This window comes from Phyllostomus hastatus, unplaced genomic scaffold (assembly GCF_019186645.2).
Source record: "Phyllostomus hastatus isolate PE091 unplaced genomic scaffold, TTU_PhHast_1.1 phas_contig_210, whole genome shotgun sequence".
NCBI classification, from domain to species: Eukaryota; Metazoa; Chordata; class Mammalia; order Chiroptera; family Phyllostomidae; genus Phyllostomus; species Phyllostomus hastatus.
The window spans coordinates 34723513-34740881 of NW_025333737.1; the positions used below are offsets into that span (position 1 = coordinate 34723513).

General features: G+C 64.4%; 2 protein-coding genes across 2 annotated transcripts; one reads left to right on the forward strand and one right to left on the reverse strand.

The window, feature by feature from the left end:
• Nucleotides 1–3608: 3608 nt before the first annotated feature.
• Nucleotides 3609–7182, reverse strand: USH1G (USH1 protein network component sans). Its single transcript, XM_045837471.1, has 2 exons — nt 7019–7182; nt 3609–4824 (listed from the first exon to the last, which is right to left on the reverse strand). The coding sequence occupies exons 1-2, from the start codon at nt 7180–7182 to the stop codon at nt 3609–3611; spliced, it is 1380 nt and encodes a 459-aa protein (XP_045693427.1).
• Nucleotides 7183–8705: 1523 nt separating this feature from the next.
• Nucleotides 8706–16850, forward strand: OTOP2 (otopetrin 2). Its single transcript, XM_045837527.1, has 6 exons — nt 8706–9018; nt 10315–10451; nt 11870–11928; nt 12382–12515; nt 14076–14953; nt 16680–16850. Exons 1-6 carry the CDS (start codon nt 8706–8708, stop codon nt 16848–16850), a joined length of 1692 nt encoding a protein of 563 aa, XP_045693483.1.
• Nucleotides 16851–17369: the final 519 nt, after the last annotated feature.

Genomic DNA, 17369 nt, shown 5'->3' on the forward strand with positions numbered 1-17369 from the left:
TGCTCCCGGATAGCTCTGCCTCCGCGCTGAAGCTCGGATCCACCTCTCTCGTCATTGAGTCCTCATTGAGTCCTCATCCCCGTGTCCTTCCCTAGACCTGCGATGACGCCAGAACTGGCGGAGTCCTTCGTGAGGTAGGTGCAGTGACAAGGCTGGCCACTAGGGGCCGCTGGCAGATGAACCCCTTAGAACCTGGGAGGCAGAATCTCGCATCTCATTGGCCCCTTTGGCGGTGAGGAAAGGAGACCTGTATTCTGGGTCTGGCCCCTCCCCTTGGTAGGGCTCAGTTTTTTCATCTGTAAAGTGGAGGGAGGTGGCCTAGAACCCTTAGATGGTTGCTAAGCAACCTTTCAGCCACTGAGGTCCAAGGGACCTTTCTGATTGATGCTGGAGGGGAGAGGGGGTCTTGAACTCCCCTTGGCAGAGCGTCCATCCATCCGTAGGGAATGGACCAAAACAACTCCAGGGCCCTCCCCAAAGCTTGACTGAGAAAACAGAGCCCATTGTCCTGCAGCATGAAGGGATGCCTTGCCCCTGGGAGAAAGGAGAGTTCTAAACAGGGCTGCCCCAAGAGCTGCCTGGAGTGGCTAGGGAAATGGAGACCCCACTGGAGGAGGCCTCCCAGGGGTAGGGGGGGCTTGAGATCGGGGCTCATGGGGCCTGGGTGATGGACGGCAGCCTGCTGGGACACGGCTTCCGTCCGTGTCCGGCGAAGCCCGGCAGACCGCGGCAGGAAGGTAGAGAACGTGGCCCTGTTCTCACGGCCGCAGGCTCTGGGAGTGGGGCCCGGGCCTGGGCCACCCTCCTCACGCAGCTGCTCTGGGCCATCCTGTCCCAGTGCTCCTGGACTTTCCCCCATCAGCTCTGAATTCTGGGCCTTGTGAGAGCAGGGGAAGGTTCAGAGATGAGGGGGGGCCCTGCAGAAATGCACCCAAACATCCATCCCAAGACCCCCTCCAGGGATAGGGCCAAGCCCTCAAAGGCACAGAAAAACCCTCTCCCCATCTCCCACCCCACGGCTTGCTCTCTTCACCCACCCACCCCCAAATGATTAAAGAACAGGACACAGGACACAGGCATGACAGCGATGCAGAACGTACTCTACAAAAGTTGTAATGAGCCTGCGGGAGGGGGGCCGGGACGGTGCTGGGGTCACCCAGCTCACCCCACCCCGGCACTCGGGAGAGCGGGGAGGGCGGAGGCAGTGCACAGCCAACGGCAGGGGGGAGGGGGCAGCACCTGGGGCTCGAGGGAGGGCGCGACGGCACTTGGGGGGGGCCCAGGCTCAGGCCCAGAGTGGGGAGGAGGGCCGGGGTGGGCTCAGGCAGCAGTGGCAAGCAGCCAAGCCCTCCAGCTGGGCCCAGGGGCCACACCCCGCCCCCTCCATCACACCTGAGCTCTGGGCATGTGTGCACGGGGCCCACATAGGGGCCTGGAGACCCAAAGAGAGGCCTGTGGCATCTTCGGGGGTTCCCTTCCCCTGCCCTGGCCGAGGGGGCCCAGGAAGGAGCGGGGGCGGGGGGGGGGGTGACTGTGGCAGTGCTCCCAGCAGAAGCTGCCTCCCAAGTTGAAGGTCAGGGGTGGGGTCCACTGACGGGGGTGTGCGTGTGCACACACGTGTGCCTGGGCTTCTGAGCGACTCTCCCACATCTGCGACCTCAGTCCGACCGGAGAGCTCTGAGGACACGCGTCTGAGGACCCCCTGGGGCTGGCCTCTCTCCCGGACTCACCACCATCGCACAGCAGAGGCGCGTGCTGCTCTTGCTCACACACTATTGATGCGGGACATGCAGCCGCCCCCAGGTCTTGAGGGAAATCCGCTCCCCAGCTCCGTGCACGGGCACCCAGAGCCCTGGGACCCAGGGGCCATCGGCAGCTCAGATAACCCCCGTCCCCAGGCCGCTCCGGTGTCCGCCGGGCAGGGTCGCCCACCCAGTCCCCACTGGGCTCAGGTCTGAGGGCCACAGTACTACAGCCGGTTACTCTAGCACCTTTGCGTCCATTGCCCTGACCCTCTGGGGTCCCAGCCAAGGAGCGGGAGGGTAGGGGAAAACAAGGGAGGGAGGGCAGAGCCAGACCAGACGCCACCCCAGGGTGAGATGGGAAGGCTGCTGGTCACCCCCCTCCCCACGCTCTCCAGCCTGGCACTCCAACGCCCCGGTGTGACCAGTGCACGGAGGAGAAGGGGGCTGGCTGTGCTAGGGGCGGGGTGGGGACTCCAGTCAGGGCATTTGGCTGAAGAGTCTAGCCAGGACCTCTTCTCTGGGGTGTATGGGGCGGGGGGGAGGCAGCCCAAATTCTTCCCTTCACAAAGTGTCCAACCTGAGCAGGATGAGACCCTCAGAGGAGGGGTGGGGCAGACAGTGGCCCCTGGGACAGGGGCCCCTAACACACGCACTCCCACCCAAGTCTCAGGGGCCTGTTGTCGAGCCCCGGGGCCCCGGTGACCCCCACCTTTCCTCTGGCCTCCTGCAAATCCCCAAGTCCTTTAGGGCCACTCAGATGGGCGTGGCTCCAGGGCTCCAGGACCCATCTGGGAGCCTCCGGGTCGAACCCTCTGCTTCGGAGTTCAAAGGAGATGAACCCCATGGTCCCTGCCCCTGGGCCGGGGCCTGGGGGGCTGCAGGGCTGGCACCTGTGAGGACTCCGTGTGGCCCCACCGTGGGTTGTGGCAACTTGCAATTCATTTTGGTCTTGGGGGTAGAAGCCCCCTGTTATCTGTGGAGACAGAGACAGAAAGAGACCTCAGAGGAGAGCCTTTGAGACACTTTGAACCAAGACTAGCCACGTTACCGCCATCCCATCTCTGGGCCGGCTGATGGTCAGACATGGGGACGCCTACCCAGGAGTGCCCACGTCACACCCCAAACTCTAAACCAGACTGCCTCCAACGGCCACCCCTGCCCAGGCATGTAGGGCAAAGGCCACAGATACCAAAAGGGCTTGTGGGGTGCCATGAGGGAGGGGTGGAGGCAGGGGTGGGCCACCGTGTGGCCAGCGTGGCAGCAGCCTCGAGCTCCCATAATGGCTTTTGGGATGTGACAATCCTGCCCTTTGCAGGAGTCACCCAGTCCCTAAGCTTTAAAGTCACACAGACCAGGGACCAAGCCCAGCTCTGCCCCCCCCCCACCCCCCGCCCCCCCCCCACAGCAGCAGGCCCTTGGGGGGGAGCACTGTAACCCCCCGAGCCTCCACTTGCTTGCCCGGAAAATGGGCTCATACAGCCCTAGGCTGGGGAATTGGAAGGGTTCAGTGTGAGAACACACGCAAGGGCGTCTCCAGCATCCGGGACACGGGGAGGGCTCAGAACACCCGGCCGGGACGACAGGACCACTGCGTCTCATCCGGACTAAGACATCCCCGCTCCCACACGGTGATACGTCCAAACTCGAGGCACCCTTTACAGTCGCTGTGACAAGAAGGCCTTGTGTCACCATCAAACTGGCAGCTTCTTTTCCCGAACCGGTGGTAACAAAAACAAGCAGGGCCTCTTGTAACTGAGGGCGACTTTAGCTCTATGAAATACGGTACCACCCCCCACTTCCTGGAAAGGCGGGTCCCCACCCCCCCCACCAACCCCCTCTGGCCCCGCCCCCAGGCTGAGGCACTCACAGCTCCGTGTCCTCCAGCGCGGGAGGGCGCTCCAGCGCCTGCCTCCGCCTCCGCACGGCGCCCATGATCTTCTTGCGCGGCCCCAGCGGGACGCTGATGCTCCGCAGGTCGAGGTCCGAGCACAGCATCAGCGCCTCCAGGTCGATCTTCTCGTGCCGCAGGAGGGAGGCGAAGTCCTCCATGTGCAGGGAGGCCAGGAAGGTCTCCAGCGGGCTCGTCTCGGGCTCCAGGTCCTCATCGAGGCCCAAGTCCAGCTCGTCCCAGGGCAGCTCCTCCCCGCAGCTGCGGTCCTGCAGGCTGTTGGCACTGCCCAGGCTGTCGTCGTCCAGGCTGGGGGAGCTCTGCAGCCGGCCCCGCGGCGTGCTGTCCAGCGCCGCGTCCTCGCGGCCCAGCCCGTGCAGCCCGCTGCCCAGGTAGTTCCTGCGGAACACCATGGTGCCCAGGCCGGGGCGGGTAAACAGGGAGTCGTGGCCTGAGTCGGTGCTGACCTCCGAGTGGGCGGGCTCGGCCGCCAGCGTGGCACGGGAGACGCTGTCCTCGTCGGAGAGGAACATGTCCCGGAGCGGGGAGCGACCCCACTCCTTGGGGTTGGCGTAGGGGCCCTGGCGCACGAACATCACGTCGCTGCCCAGCTGCAGGCCGGACAGCGAGCGCACGCTCTTGCGGCCGTCCTCCGATATCTTGAAGGTGCCCTCGCCGCCCTGCTTGCGCCGCTCCAGCTTCCGCTGGATCTTGGTCTTGCCCCGGTTGGTGCCGTGCAGCGTGGCCTGCGAGTAGGGCAGGTGGCTGCCCAGCGCCAGGTGTTGCAGCCGGCCACTCAGGGTGCTGGACGTGAGGCTGGAGAAGCTGAGCGTGTCGGAGCGCTCGGCCAGCTCGCGCCGGTAGCGCCGCTCCATGCGCTCGTGGTGCTTGCGCTGCATCTTGGCGCACTCGCGGATGCGCCGCTCCGCCTCGCGGAAGGCCTTGTCCTTCAGCTTGCCCACCAGCTTGGGGTTGAGGCTGCTCTGCTTGGCCGCGATGGAGTCCAGGTAGCGCACGCACTCCATGTGGCCCTTCATGGCGGCCATGTCCAGCGGGGTGTGGTAGTCGTTGTCCAGGCACCAGATGTTGGCCCCGAAGGACACCAGAAAGGAGAGGCAGTGCAGGTGACCATTGGAAGCTGCCAGGTGCAGGGGCGTGTTGCCCCAGATGTCACACTTGTCCGGGTCACCCCTGCAGTGCAAACACGTGGAGAGAGGGGATGAGCCATCTCAGCTCTGGCAGCAGGCAGCAGGCAGCAGGCGTGGGGAGCTCCCCGCCTGGGTCAGCCTCCGCAGGCACAGCGGAGGGACCCGCGGGCCTGAGAGCTGTCCTCTGCCTCGGGGGGGACACGCAGCTCTGAGCCACCAGACAGACGTGGAGTGAGCCCAGGGGCAAAATGGCCCCAGGTACCGCAGGGGGCGGGGCGACAGAGAAGGCGTGGCCTTCCCCCAAGAGCACGGAGGGCTGGGAATCTCAGGGGATAAATATTTGATGCCCAGAGAGAAAGAGGTGAATTATTCATGGGGCCTAGTGGGGAGCTGGCCCAGAGAGGTGGTGGGCCAGGGTGAGTCTGGGTCTCTAGGCAGACGAGGTGGTGCGCGTGGCTGTGTGTTCGGGGGGGCACCATGAAGGAGGCGGAGAGGGCAGTGTGTGCTGGGCCCGGGCCTGGGCCTGGGCGAGTGCGTGAGGGCGTGTGCCTGCGTGGTGGCGGGCCCGGCCATGTCTGCAGGGAGCGGGGCCAGGCCTGGCAAGCCCGAGTGTGAGAGCAGGTGTCGGGTCTTGGCCTGGGCCAGGAGGGGAGCGTGGGGGCAGCCAGGACTAGAGGGGAGGAGGAGGGAAGCCTGCAACCTGGGCCCAGCCTCCCTCCGGCCCCTGTGCCCCTGCTGCCCCTGCTGCCCCGTCCTGGGGAGCCCCGAGAGGCAGGCTGGCCTGGACCTGGCCAGGGGTTCCACGCAGCCCCCTCCAACACCCTCAACATCAGGCTGTGCTCCCCTTGGGCACCATTCCGCTGGCTCCTCCAAGCTCTCCCCTGCTCAGGCGCCTAGCTCAGCGCCTCAGCCTCCTGCGAATGAGGCCACAAGGGCACCCAGCGGGGCCGGAGGAAAAATCACCCCTTTGTCATTACGGCTGCCGAACAACCCCCTCCTCACTCCCCCCCCGCCAGTCGCCAAGTCCTGCAGGACAGCGTGGGAGGGGGTGTCTGGCACCTGGTATCCACACCTAAACACCAGCCCTGGTTGTCCATGGGAGTTGGGGGGGGGGGCAAGCTTGAGTCTCTCTGAGGGTGGGGGCAGGAGGGCAGGGTCATTGTGTGCCCTGTTGGTGTGGGAGGGACCAGTCTGGCCGCTTGGAACATGGCTCGGCTGCCTGGTCTTAGGGGCTGCCCCCAGCCTGCTGGGCTCCGGGAACAGCCACCGAGGAAGGGTCAGGGGTTCCCCCCGACCCACCACACATTCAGGCCACAGGCCAGCGCCCGGCACCAGGGCCAGCGGGGGCCCCGCCCCCCACCCTGACCTCCCTCCCTGAGCCTGAGATGTGCACGTTGGCCCTCCCAGGGCATCGCGCCCACTCTCGTCTCTGCCTGGGCTGCCCCGGTGTCCAGTTCAACCTGACTTCTCTTTCTAAATCTGCTGGGGGCAGGGAAGTCACCCACAGTGGTGCCGTTCCACCCCAGGAGCCCCCTCCAGGGTCCCTGGACCCTGCGTTCCTCAACTGCCACCTCCCAACCCCTGACATCCGGACTCTGGGCCCAGCCCTCCCCCTAGACAGCTCCGAAGGGAGAGCGAGGCAGGCTTTGGTGGGGGAGGGGCACGGAGGGAGTCGTGGAGTGGCTGAACGCAGTGACAGTTGGTACTGTGGACAGTGCCCATAAATCCCGGCAAGGAGCAGGGAGCCGGTGTGAGCCTCAGCCTGGGGGGAGGGGCTGCTGCTGGGGGAGCCCTTTGGCTGCCCAGCTGGGGGCAGGCAGCGAGGGGCCCCTCCTTTCCCAGCCCCACCCTGACCCACCAGGGCTTTGCACCTTCTGTCCTTTCTTCCGTGGCACCTTGCAGAAAGTACACTTCTCACACTCTCTTCAAGGGGCCACCCACCCAGGAGACCTCTCCCCCACTCCCCCCTTCCCCTCACTCTGCAGACGCTCCCACAGTCACGAACCCCCAAACCCTAGGCCTCCTCCCCTAGCCCCGTATCCAGGTCACAAGTGTCACACGCCTCCCTGTGCTCCCCACCTTCCCACGACTGCCCGCCGGGCTCCAAGGTGCCACCTGCGGGTCCGTGGCTGGGGCAGGGAGTGGCTCAGAGGAGAGGGTGCTCTGGAATCTGGGGGAGGGTCTGGGGGGCGCTGGAGGGCGCTGAGAACTCTCTTCCCCATCCCCCTCGGACTCACCCCCGGCTCACGATGAGGCGCAGGGACTCCAGGTTGCCATGGTAGGCAGCCCAGAGGGTGGGGGTCATGCCATCCTCGTCGGGGGCGTTCAGCTCCTTCCGGGTGGCCTCCTTGAGGAGCTCCAGGTAGCCGTCCCTGGCTGCCCGGTGGTACTGGTCGTTCATGGCTCCGGACCAGGGCGGGGCGGGAGGGGGGGCACGGGGAAAGGCCCCCCGCGGGGGAGGGTGTCGGCGTTAGGACTGAGGCATGGGGTTGGGGGACGGGGACGGGCAGGGGCAGGGGCCGGGGCTGCCAGCCCCCGCTGCCGCAGACGGAGGATGCGGAACGCCAGAGCCGCCGCTAGCTGCTCCGACATCTGAGCCGCTCGCTGGCGGGAGGGGAGCGGGGGAGGATCTTCTTCGGCCGGGGAGCCGCCCCCGGGCGGCCCCTGGGTCCTAAACACCCTGCCCCCCGAGAACTCAGGGGTGACCAGGCAAGGCCCTGCCCTCTCTCCGAAAGTGCCCCCCTCCCCGGCGTCGCGCGCTGTGAAGACCAGTCTGGGGACAGTCCGAGGTCTGTCCTCGCTGGAGCCCAGGGGCGCGCCTTCCGACGTCTCCACCCACCAAAGGAGCGGGCCGAGGGCTGGGGGAGGGTGTCTCTGCGGGCAGTCCTGGCCCCTAGATCAGTGGGCCTGTGAGGGGTGTTACTACCCACCGCCGGACAGTCGGCAGGTGGAACGCGCCGTCCGGGCCGCCGCCGCCGCTCCGGGGGTGGCGGCAGGAGGCCTTCCAGCAGGGGGCGCCAGAAGACCGGGCGCGGCGCGTCCGAGGAGAACTCCGCCGCGGCTGGCGGAGCAGGGGAGGGGCAGGGAGACACAGGCGGAACTTAGACCCAAGGAAGGATTCGGGGTCGGGGGCGGGGGGGGGGCGGGGAGGGGGGAGGGGTCCAGATCTCGGGGCAGCCACAGAGGAGCACAAAGGCACAGGGCGCACCGAGGGTGTCGCAGTGCCGCCCGACCCTTGGGGGCGTCATTGAGCACCAGTTCTCGGGACCCCTGGCGGCCAAGACCGCGGGGTGCCGGGGCGCGGTGGGCGGCGGGGGCGGGGCGCGCTCTGGGCGGCGCAGTGCGAGGCCGCGCCCGAGCCTGGTCCCGAGGAGGTGACGGGGAGGCGGGGTGAGGGTGGGGGGGGCGCGCCTGTTAACGGGTAAATGTTAAATCTCACCTTCTCCGGCTCCCGCGCGCCCTTCCCTAAATTCAGCTCGGAGAAAAGATGGATCATGTGAGTGGGACTGAGAGGCTGAGGGAGCCGAGCTCCCCGGGCTGTAAATCACCCTGCCCGCCCGGCTCCGAAGCTCCGGTCCAGCCCGGCGCGGGAGAGAGGAGACGCTCGCCGCCCTCCGACCGCCAGCTCCGCGCGGGCTCCCGGCCCAGCCAGGTGGGTGCGCCGGGCCAGGGCGCGCGCGGATTTGGGGAGTGGAGGCCTTGCTCGAGGTCCGACAGGGCTGCCGCCGCCGCCGGACGCGGGCAGCCTCGGCTTTTCTCCTCCCCATTCCCAGGGCTTGCTCGGGCGCCCACAGCCCGCTGTGAGTTAGAAACTCCCCCCATCCCCAAATCTAGGGATGAGATCGGGGAATGAACCTGGGGCCCCGCTCGCTCCTTCCCCACAGTGATCCCTCCAGGATCGTCCAGCCGCCCTGCCGCCCTGCCATGTCCGAGGATCCGGCCGCCCGCCCCGAGGAGAGCCGGCCGGCGCCGCGGGCGGGCCCCCGCGAGGTGTGGAAGAAGGGCGGCCGCCTGCTGTCCGTGCTGCTGGCGGCGAACGCGCTGCTCCTCGCCTGCGCGCTCATCAGCGGCGGCGCCTTCAACAAGGTGGCGGTGTACGACACCGACGTGTTCGCCCTGCTCACCACCATGATGCTGCTCGCCGCCGTCTGGATCCTCTTCTACCTCCTGCGCACCGTGCGCCGCCCTCAGGCGGTCCCCTATCGCGATGCGCACGCCGGCCCCATCTGGCTCAGAGGTGCCGGGGAAAGTGGGGGCGGAGGTGTGTGTGTGGGGGGGGCTGGCAGGGGGCTGGAAGCGGGGGCTCTCCCAGGAATTGCGGAGGGCGTCGTGGAGGGAGAGGGGTTAGAAGTCCCCCTGGCAAGACTAGATGTGGCTGAGGGACAGGTGGGCTGCAGTTCAGGAGGAGAGGAAGCAGGGAGAGGGTCCCGGAGGAGGGATGGAGGGGAGCTTCTTTGCCGCGCCTGAAGATCAGGAAAGGGCGGCCCTGGGAGAGCCTCTGACGGAGAGCAGAAAACAGGCGAGAGCTACTGCTGGAAGGGCCCATCTAGGACCCCTCCCCTTGTCTGTTTAGCCTCAAAGAGATGGGACCCAGTGGGACATCCTTCCGTCCACCTATTCAGTCGTTCACTCATCCTTGCATCCACCCATTCGTCTTTCAGTCCATCCGTTCACCTCTCCACCCACCCACCCATCCATCCACCCACCCATCCACCCATCCATCCACCCATCCATCCATCCACCCATCCATCCACCCATCCAACCACCATCCACCCATCCATCCATCCATCCATCCCCCCCCCCATCCCCCCATCCACCCATCCATCCATCCCCCCCATCCATCCACCCATCCAACCACCATCCACCCATCCATCCATCCATCCATCCCCCCATCCCCCCATCCATCCACCCACCCATCCATCCGCCCATCCACCATCCCCCCATCCATCCACCCACCCATCCATCCACCCATCCACCATCCACCCATCCATCCACCCACCCATCCATCCACCCATCCATCCATCCACCATCCACCCATCCATCCATCCACCCATCCACCCATCCACCATCCACCCATCCATCCATCCATCCACCCACCCATCCATCCATCCACCCATGCACCCATCCACCATCCATCCATCCCTTCATCCACCCATCCATCCACCCACCCATCCATCCACCCATCCACCTCTCCATCCATCCATCCATCCACCCATCCATCCACCCACCCATCCATCCACCTATCCATCCATCCACCTATCCACCCACCCATCCATCCACCCATCCACCTCTCCATCCATCCATCCACCCACCCACCCACCCATCCATCCATCCACCCACCCATCCATCCACCCATCCATCCACCCATCCACCCATCCATCCATCCATCCACCCACCCATCCATCCATCCACCCACCCATCCATCCACCCATCCATCCACCCATCCATCCAATCACTCATCCTGCCATCCATCCTCAGACCCACAAGCCTGCCCTCCTGCCTCTCTGATCCACCCCCCAAACCCCCTTCCCAGGTGGGCTGGTGCTGTTTGGGATCTGCACCCTGGTCATGGATGTCTTCAAGACCGGCTACTACTCCAGTTTCTTCGAGTGCCAGTCGGCCATCAAGATCCTGCACCCTCTCGCCCAGGCTGTGTTTGTGGTTGTCCAGGTGAGTGGATGGGAGGCGTGTCCTTGAGTGTGGTGGACAGGGGCCAACACCTGGGAGGGGGTCAGGAGGCCTGCGCTCCACTCTTTGTCTGCCCCGAGCAACCCGATAAGGCGGAGACAGAACTGTAGAGGAGGCCACACGAGGTCATGCATCCGGAAGTACAGGGTGAGGGAGTACTATCCAAATGTGAGGGCCCACTTAGGGGCCCTGTGAGTTCATTTCAGCCTGGGCAGTGCCGCCAGTTAACACCCAAGAGGTGTGGGTGGTGGCAGTCACCCTAGAGCCTGCCCTCCGACATCCCTGCCCGCCCGCCCTGGGGGCCCGTGGAGGGTGTCAGTCTCAGCCCAGGGTCCTGCTGCAGGTGTGGCCAGTGGGCCTCAACCATGGCCCCTGTGTTCTGTATTTGTTCCGGAAATAGGGTATGCTGTACCTGGGGTTTTTCAAACACGTTCAAATACATATTTTTTAAAGATTTTTTTTTGTTTATTAGAGAAAGAGGAAGGGAGGGAGAAAGAGAGGGAGAGGAATGTCAGTGTGTGGTTGCCTCTCATGCGCCCCCACCTGGGGACCTGGCCCTCAACCCAGGCCTGTGCCCTGATTGGGAATCGAACCAGTGACCCTTTGGTTTGCTGGCAGGTGCTCAATCCATTGAGCCACGCCAGCCAGGGCCAAATACATATATTTTTATTTATTGCACAAATAACATTTTGAAAGACCTTCCTACTGAGCTGAGGCAGAACTGGCCTTATGTGGGACCAGAGCAGCCCCCAGCCCCAGAAGACTCGCGTGACCATGGGCACGGTTACCCCCACTCAAAACATCATCCCTGTGGCCTGTGTTCCACAATTCAACACCTGTGTGTCTTTACAATGGGTGTAGCTGTCGTCTCTCACATTTCACGGGTCTGACAAATACTCAGGTACAAAGAAAACGCAGGTGCTCCGCACGGTAAGGGTTTGTGGAGGCCAAGTGAGAGTGAGGCCTTGCAGGGCATCCCAGGACGGGGACGCAAGGTGCTGGGTGCGGCCAGTGCGAGTGAGACGCCACCAGGGGTTCTTCCCCCCTCGATCGGGAGGTAGCCTGGGGCTGGCCTTGCCCCGGGAATCAATAACCAGACACCCAAAACTTTACTAGATCTCTATCCTGCAAAAAAAAAAAAAAAAAAAAAAAAAAACTCCAGGGCCAAAACGTTTCACGGGTGCCATTTTGCAAATTATCAAAGAACGGAGTGCCACTTTATATGGCTTGTTCCACAGAATCGCTCCTGGTCTCACGGGGTAAAGCTAAAATAAACGTAATAACTCGGAGGGAGGGCCTCCGAGGCAGAGAGGACCGAATGCTGGGCGCGGGCGCGGGCACTTCTTAGCTGCAGCTGTTCCGCCGAGTGAAAGGCCTCCCCGCTCTTCCCCCCCCCACAGACGTACTTCCTCTGGGTTTCGGCTAAGGACTGTGTTCACGTCCACCTGGACCTGACCCGGTGAGTGCGCCTCTCCGCGGCCCTGCCCAGCGCGCCCGTGCTCCCTGTGCATGAGAGATGAGGGTCTCCAACCCGAGGCCGCGGTCCTCTCTGCCCCTTAGGTGGGCTTTCAGCCAGACCCGCTTGCTTTATCAGCCCAATTCCCATCACTCTGGGCAACGGAGTGTGTATGTGTGCGTGTGCTCGCACATGCGCATGCTTTGGTGGGATGGGCTGCCTAGCGCACTAGTCATCCTGTCCCCTAAGAGAGGGAGCCGTGGAGGCTGAGCCCCTGGGTACCCCCAGGCATCCCTGCACCCCTCCAGACTCAGCTTCCTATTCACACGGGGGGCCGACTGCTTTCTCGTTTCTCAACGCCGCCACCGTAGCTCCGCGGCTCTCTCCCCACCTTGCCAGGGACCCCAGGTGAGACGAGGACTCTCACGGGCCTCTTGGCTCTGCCTCCGCAAACAGGTGCGGTCTCATGTTCACTCTCGCCACCAACCTGGCGGTCTGGATGGCGGCCGTGGTGGACGAGTCGGTGCACCAGGCCTCCTCCCACGGCGCCTACCGCGGCAACGCCAGCCACACCCACCGCGCTCCCCACGGTGAGTGCGCCCCTTCCGGCGGCCCCCGGCACTGCCGGGCCCCATGCTCGGCTGGTCGCTGCTTCCTCTGCAGGGTCAGCCTCCTCCTGCTCCAGGCTCTGACTCTGCCTCGTGGGTGTGGATGACCCCGGAGGGGGGAGTGCGGGGGTACCTTCTCATCCTAGAGGGTGTGGCCTTGGCCCCCATGTTCAGGGCTCCGTGCCACTAAAGAAGGGCAGTGGGCTCCGGGGAGAAAGGGCAAGTGTGACGGAACTGGAAGGAGAAGGAGGAGGTGGTGGAAGGCGGGGCGGGGGGGGGGGTGGTGGAAGGCGGAGCGCCTGGGGAGGGGAAGCTGGAGCTGATCATCACAACAGTGGCCGTGACCTCTACTGAGCTCTACACGGCAGGGGCTATGCTGAGTGTCTTCACCCTCACGGCCTTCCCATGAGGTGGGTGACGGTAATATTCCCACTTGACAGGTAAAGAAACTAAGGCATAGCGAGGTGACGCAGCTTGCCCAAGGCCGCCGAGCTTGAAACTGGACAACTAGTGTTCAGATCCACCTTTCCTTTTAACCGCAGCACTATACCGAGGAAGGCTGGGGCCCACAGTCCCCGCTGGTCCTACTTCTCCGGACCTCCCTAGGCGCCCCCCCTGCTAGCCAGGACCAGACTAGGCCGGAAGACCCATTCACACGCCCAGTGCGAGGGCCCAGGAAGGGAGACCCAGCCCAGCAGGACCGACAAAGGGCCACTCTCGCATACAGAGAGTTCCTGAGGATGGCTAAACCCAACCTGGCGGGGGGTGTGGGGGCGACTGAATGTGCTGGAGCTGTGGGGGTGCAGAGAGGCATGCTGGGGAGGCACCTGCCCCGGGGCCGGGAGTCAGGTCATTAGAGGTAGCTCTGCCCTCACAAGTCACTTTGCCTTGTGAGCCTCAGTTTCCTCACCTGCAAACCCAGCTGGGATAGTTCTGGAGACGAAAAGGGATGTTTGCCAAGCCTTCCACAGGGCACCATCCGGGGGCAGCACGAGACCCCTCTTGGTGGGGTGCAAGCCGAGGGCGCGGAGGTCGTGGCCCGGGCCTGGGCGCAGCTGCTCACTCACTGTCTGGGCTGCGTCGGATGCTGGGAAGGGCCTGGAGGAAGCTGGAACGTTAGGGGTTCCCGAGGGGGCCACCTTCTCTCAGGACCAGACCCTCGCCTAGGTCAGGGAGCCAGGGGTCATTACCAGTGGGGACACTTCAGGAGTCTTCCTGAAGGAGTGGAATGGGGCGATGCAGGCAGTCTTGCGGTTCGGGTGTTCTTTTCTTTTTATCGAGCCCTGGCTACTGTTGAGTGATGCATCCCACAGTCTCCAGCACACAGTAGGTGCTCAGTTGATGATGATGGGGTGAAGGAGCACGCCAAGGCCAGCACGGGCATTGGGGATGCAATGGTGGTGAATGTGGCGCAGAGAGATCCCGCCCCCACAAAGGCCGCAGTCCTGGGGGTGAGGCTGTTCAGACGGGGGTGAGGCTGTTCAGACGGGCGCCTCCGGGGAGATGAGAGGGCAGCGCCGCTCTGTGCCCCTCTCTCCACAGCGGACCGCGCGGGCGGCCAGCTCGGAGGAGACTGCCCGTGCGACACGGTCACCTGCAGGGTCTTCCAGCAGGGCTACTTCTACCTGTACCCCTTCAACATCGAGTACAGCCTCTTCGCCTCCACCATGCTCTACGTCATGTGGAAGAACGTGGGCAGGACGCTGGCCTCCTCCGCCCACAGCCACGGCCACGGCCACGGCCCGTCCCCGGCCAGCCCCTTCCGGGAGACGTTCTTCGCCGGCCCCATCCTGGGCCTGATGTTCCTTATTGCGGGGCTAGCCGTCTTCATCCTCTATGAGGTCCGCGTGAGCGGGGAGCGGGGCCGCACCCAGCAGGCCCTGGTCACCTACTACAGCTTCACCATCGGCTGTCTGGGGCTCATGACCTTGGCCAGCCTGAGTGGCTCCGTCATCTACCGTTTTGACCGCCGGGCCATGGACCACCATAAGAACCCAACACGCACCCTGGACGTGGCCCTGCTGATGGGCGCCGCCCTGGGCCAGTACGCCATCTCCTACTACTCCATCGTAGCGGTGGTCGTGGGCACGCCCAGGGGCATGCTGGGGGCACTCGACCTGGCCCACGCTCTGCTCACGATTGCGCAGCACTCCTTCCAGAATGCGTTCATCATCGAGAGCCTCCACCGGGGCCCGCCTGGGGCTGAGCCTCACGCCGCCCCTCCCAAGGAGCCCTGCCTCACCTTCGCCAACCTGGACGCCCTCCACTCCTTGCCCGCCTGCCCACCCACCCCCAGGCTGGTGGGCTCCAGCCCCGAGGACCCTCAGGGAGCCACGGCCATCGTCTTGGCCCCCGGGAGCCACTGGAGACGCCGGTGCCTGAAGGACATTTCTCTGTTTCTCCTGCTCTGCAACATCATTGTGAGTGCCCGGGGGAGAGGCGTGGGCTGGGCGAGGGGAGGCCGGGAAGGAGGTTCCTTCAGGTTCATTCACTTGCCCTTCCCTGTGTTGCCCTGGCAGTTAGAAGGAGGGTAGGTTCAGAGAGGGTTGGGTGTGGCCCCCAGGCAAACAGCATCTCAGGGCACGCAGAGAGTGAAGTCCTAGCATCGTGGCATCCACGCAGCAGCCGGGGCTGGAGGGGCCCCAGGGGATGCTGGCATGGGGGCTGGGCCGAGGTGAGAGGGGGCTGCGGGGGCCCTCCCCCACCCCACGTGGGAGGTGTGACCGCTCCTGCGAACCTGTGACCAGCCCGCTGCCCCGAGGAACTGGAGCAGCAGCCGGAAGAAGCAGAAACCAGCGTAAGTGTGAGCAGCCTGTTAGCAGCGTGCAGCATTGGGCAAGCCAGGAAGAGGGGGCGCCCGCCGCAGCCACCCCCTCCCCAGGGATTCAGCAAAGCGCCTGACTCCCGCAGACATGACTACGGCCACGTACGCAAACACTCTTCACTGAGAAGCACCACCAAGTCAGGGGACACTCCTCACATGGCTCCCACCCGCCTGTGTCCACGGGACCCCCGGGGGCACTCCCTGATGCTGCAGCCTGTGCCCACGGGCACATCCACACCCTCCTCTAGAGAAACTTCCCTCAATATGAAAATAGCCCTTTTAGCGAGCTATAGCCAACAGGAAAAAAAAAATTATAGGGTCCGGCACAAATAACACCCCTGTTTTATTACACCATCACAAGCATGGAATACGGCATCATAACGATGTCACACTCAAGCACACCCTGGGACACTTTAGGTGAAAATGTTCAGATCGAAACGATAAAGTAGTACGCCCCTATCACTCCGCTCCCAGCCACACTCCAGCAGGTGCTCCTTCTGTCGGACCCTGCACTCGAAGTACAGAAACAGTCTTAAGGCGGGAATGTCCGTGGGGAACACCTCCAGGGGGAATTCCGCCCCAGTGTCGTCCACATGAAATGCACCAGCAGCCCACCATTCTTCGTGGCATTCCTGTTGCAAATATTCCCCGTCCTACAGTAACTCCTCCCCCCCACCACCTCCGCCAGAAAAGAGTGACCAGCAATCTCGGACCTACCGGTGGAACCAGTGAGGCTCCAAACATCATATCCTGAGGCAGCTTCAGTGCCGCCCAGCCCACAGGCTGAGGGGAGTCACCTTCGGGGGCTGTTGTGGCTCCAGGTGTCTGAGCCTGGATGCACTGCGAGAGCATGGGCTCCACCTCCTTCCCTTCCCGGGGCAGAAAAGGCTGGCAGAGGGGCGTGCCCAGGGACGCGGTTAACTGGGGAGGGAAGTGTGCGGCTGGCCCAGACGCCTTTGTTCTTTGCCCCGTACCCTGCACCAGCCACCTTCTGGCGGGGATCCCACCCCCGCCCCTGCCTTGGGCCCGTCTGATTCCAGGGGAGAGCTCCTGATTTAGCTGTTCTAAACTGCGGTCCAACTCTCACGTCGTCTATTGAAGCCTCTTCCCTCTCTCTCCACCGTACCAGCGGGGCACCCCATTCAGGGTGGAAATGGGATTGCAGGGTGGCCCTTGGCCTGGGGAGGGCAAGTTGAAGGGAGGTCCTCACGCAACAACAGCCAGGCCTTGCTGTCCACCAAACTAGAGGGCCGGGACCCCGTGCAGAGCCCACTAGTGTGACGCCGTCCGGGCCAGGCCCTGACACCCTGTCTGTCCCACAGCTGTGGATCATGCCCGCCTTCGGGGCCCGCCCTCACTTCAGCAACCAGGTGGAGGCGGGCTTCTACGGCGACTCCCTCTGGACGGCCATCGTCAACATCTGCCTGCCGTTCGGCATCTTCTACCGCATGCACGCCGTCTCCAGCCTGCTGGAGGTCTACGTGCTGTCCTGAAGCCCCCCGGCAGCGCCACGGGGCGGGGGGCGCTCGGCTCCCGTACCCACCCCAAGGGCCTCGGAAGGGAGCCCCTGGCTGGCAGTCACGGCCACACTGGCCCCTGTTCCCCGATGGCCCCAGCGCAGAATTTTCACACACATTCTCTTCCTGGGTGTGTTCCAGTCGCAGCCAGGGCATGCCCACGTACCCCAGCGTGACCCTGGCGCGTGGGGCGACAGGGCAGGGCGATACCCCCCTCCCCCTGCCTGAAGCATGTCCAGGACTGGGTAAGACCTGGGATTGTCCTGAGCCCAGCCCTGTGGCCTGGCCGGTGCTGCTGCCTGGCGTGGGAACCGGGAAACCCACAGTGTGCCAATCCCCGCCCCCCGTCTCCCCATAACCCGCCCCATCTCAGCAACCCCATAGGGGAAGGTCACAGGAGAGGATCTTGGGAGTCTGAGCTGGAAGGGCCCGTGGAGACTTGCAGGTTGCAGGCTTTTCAGTGGGAGGGCCAAGGCCGAGTGGCAAACCAGGTAC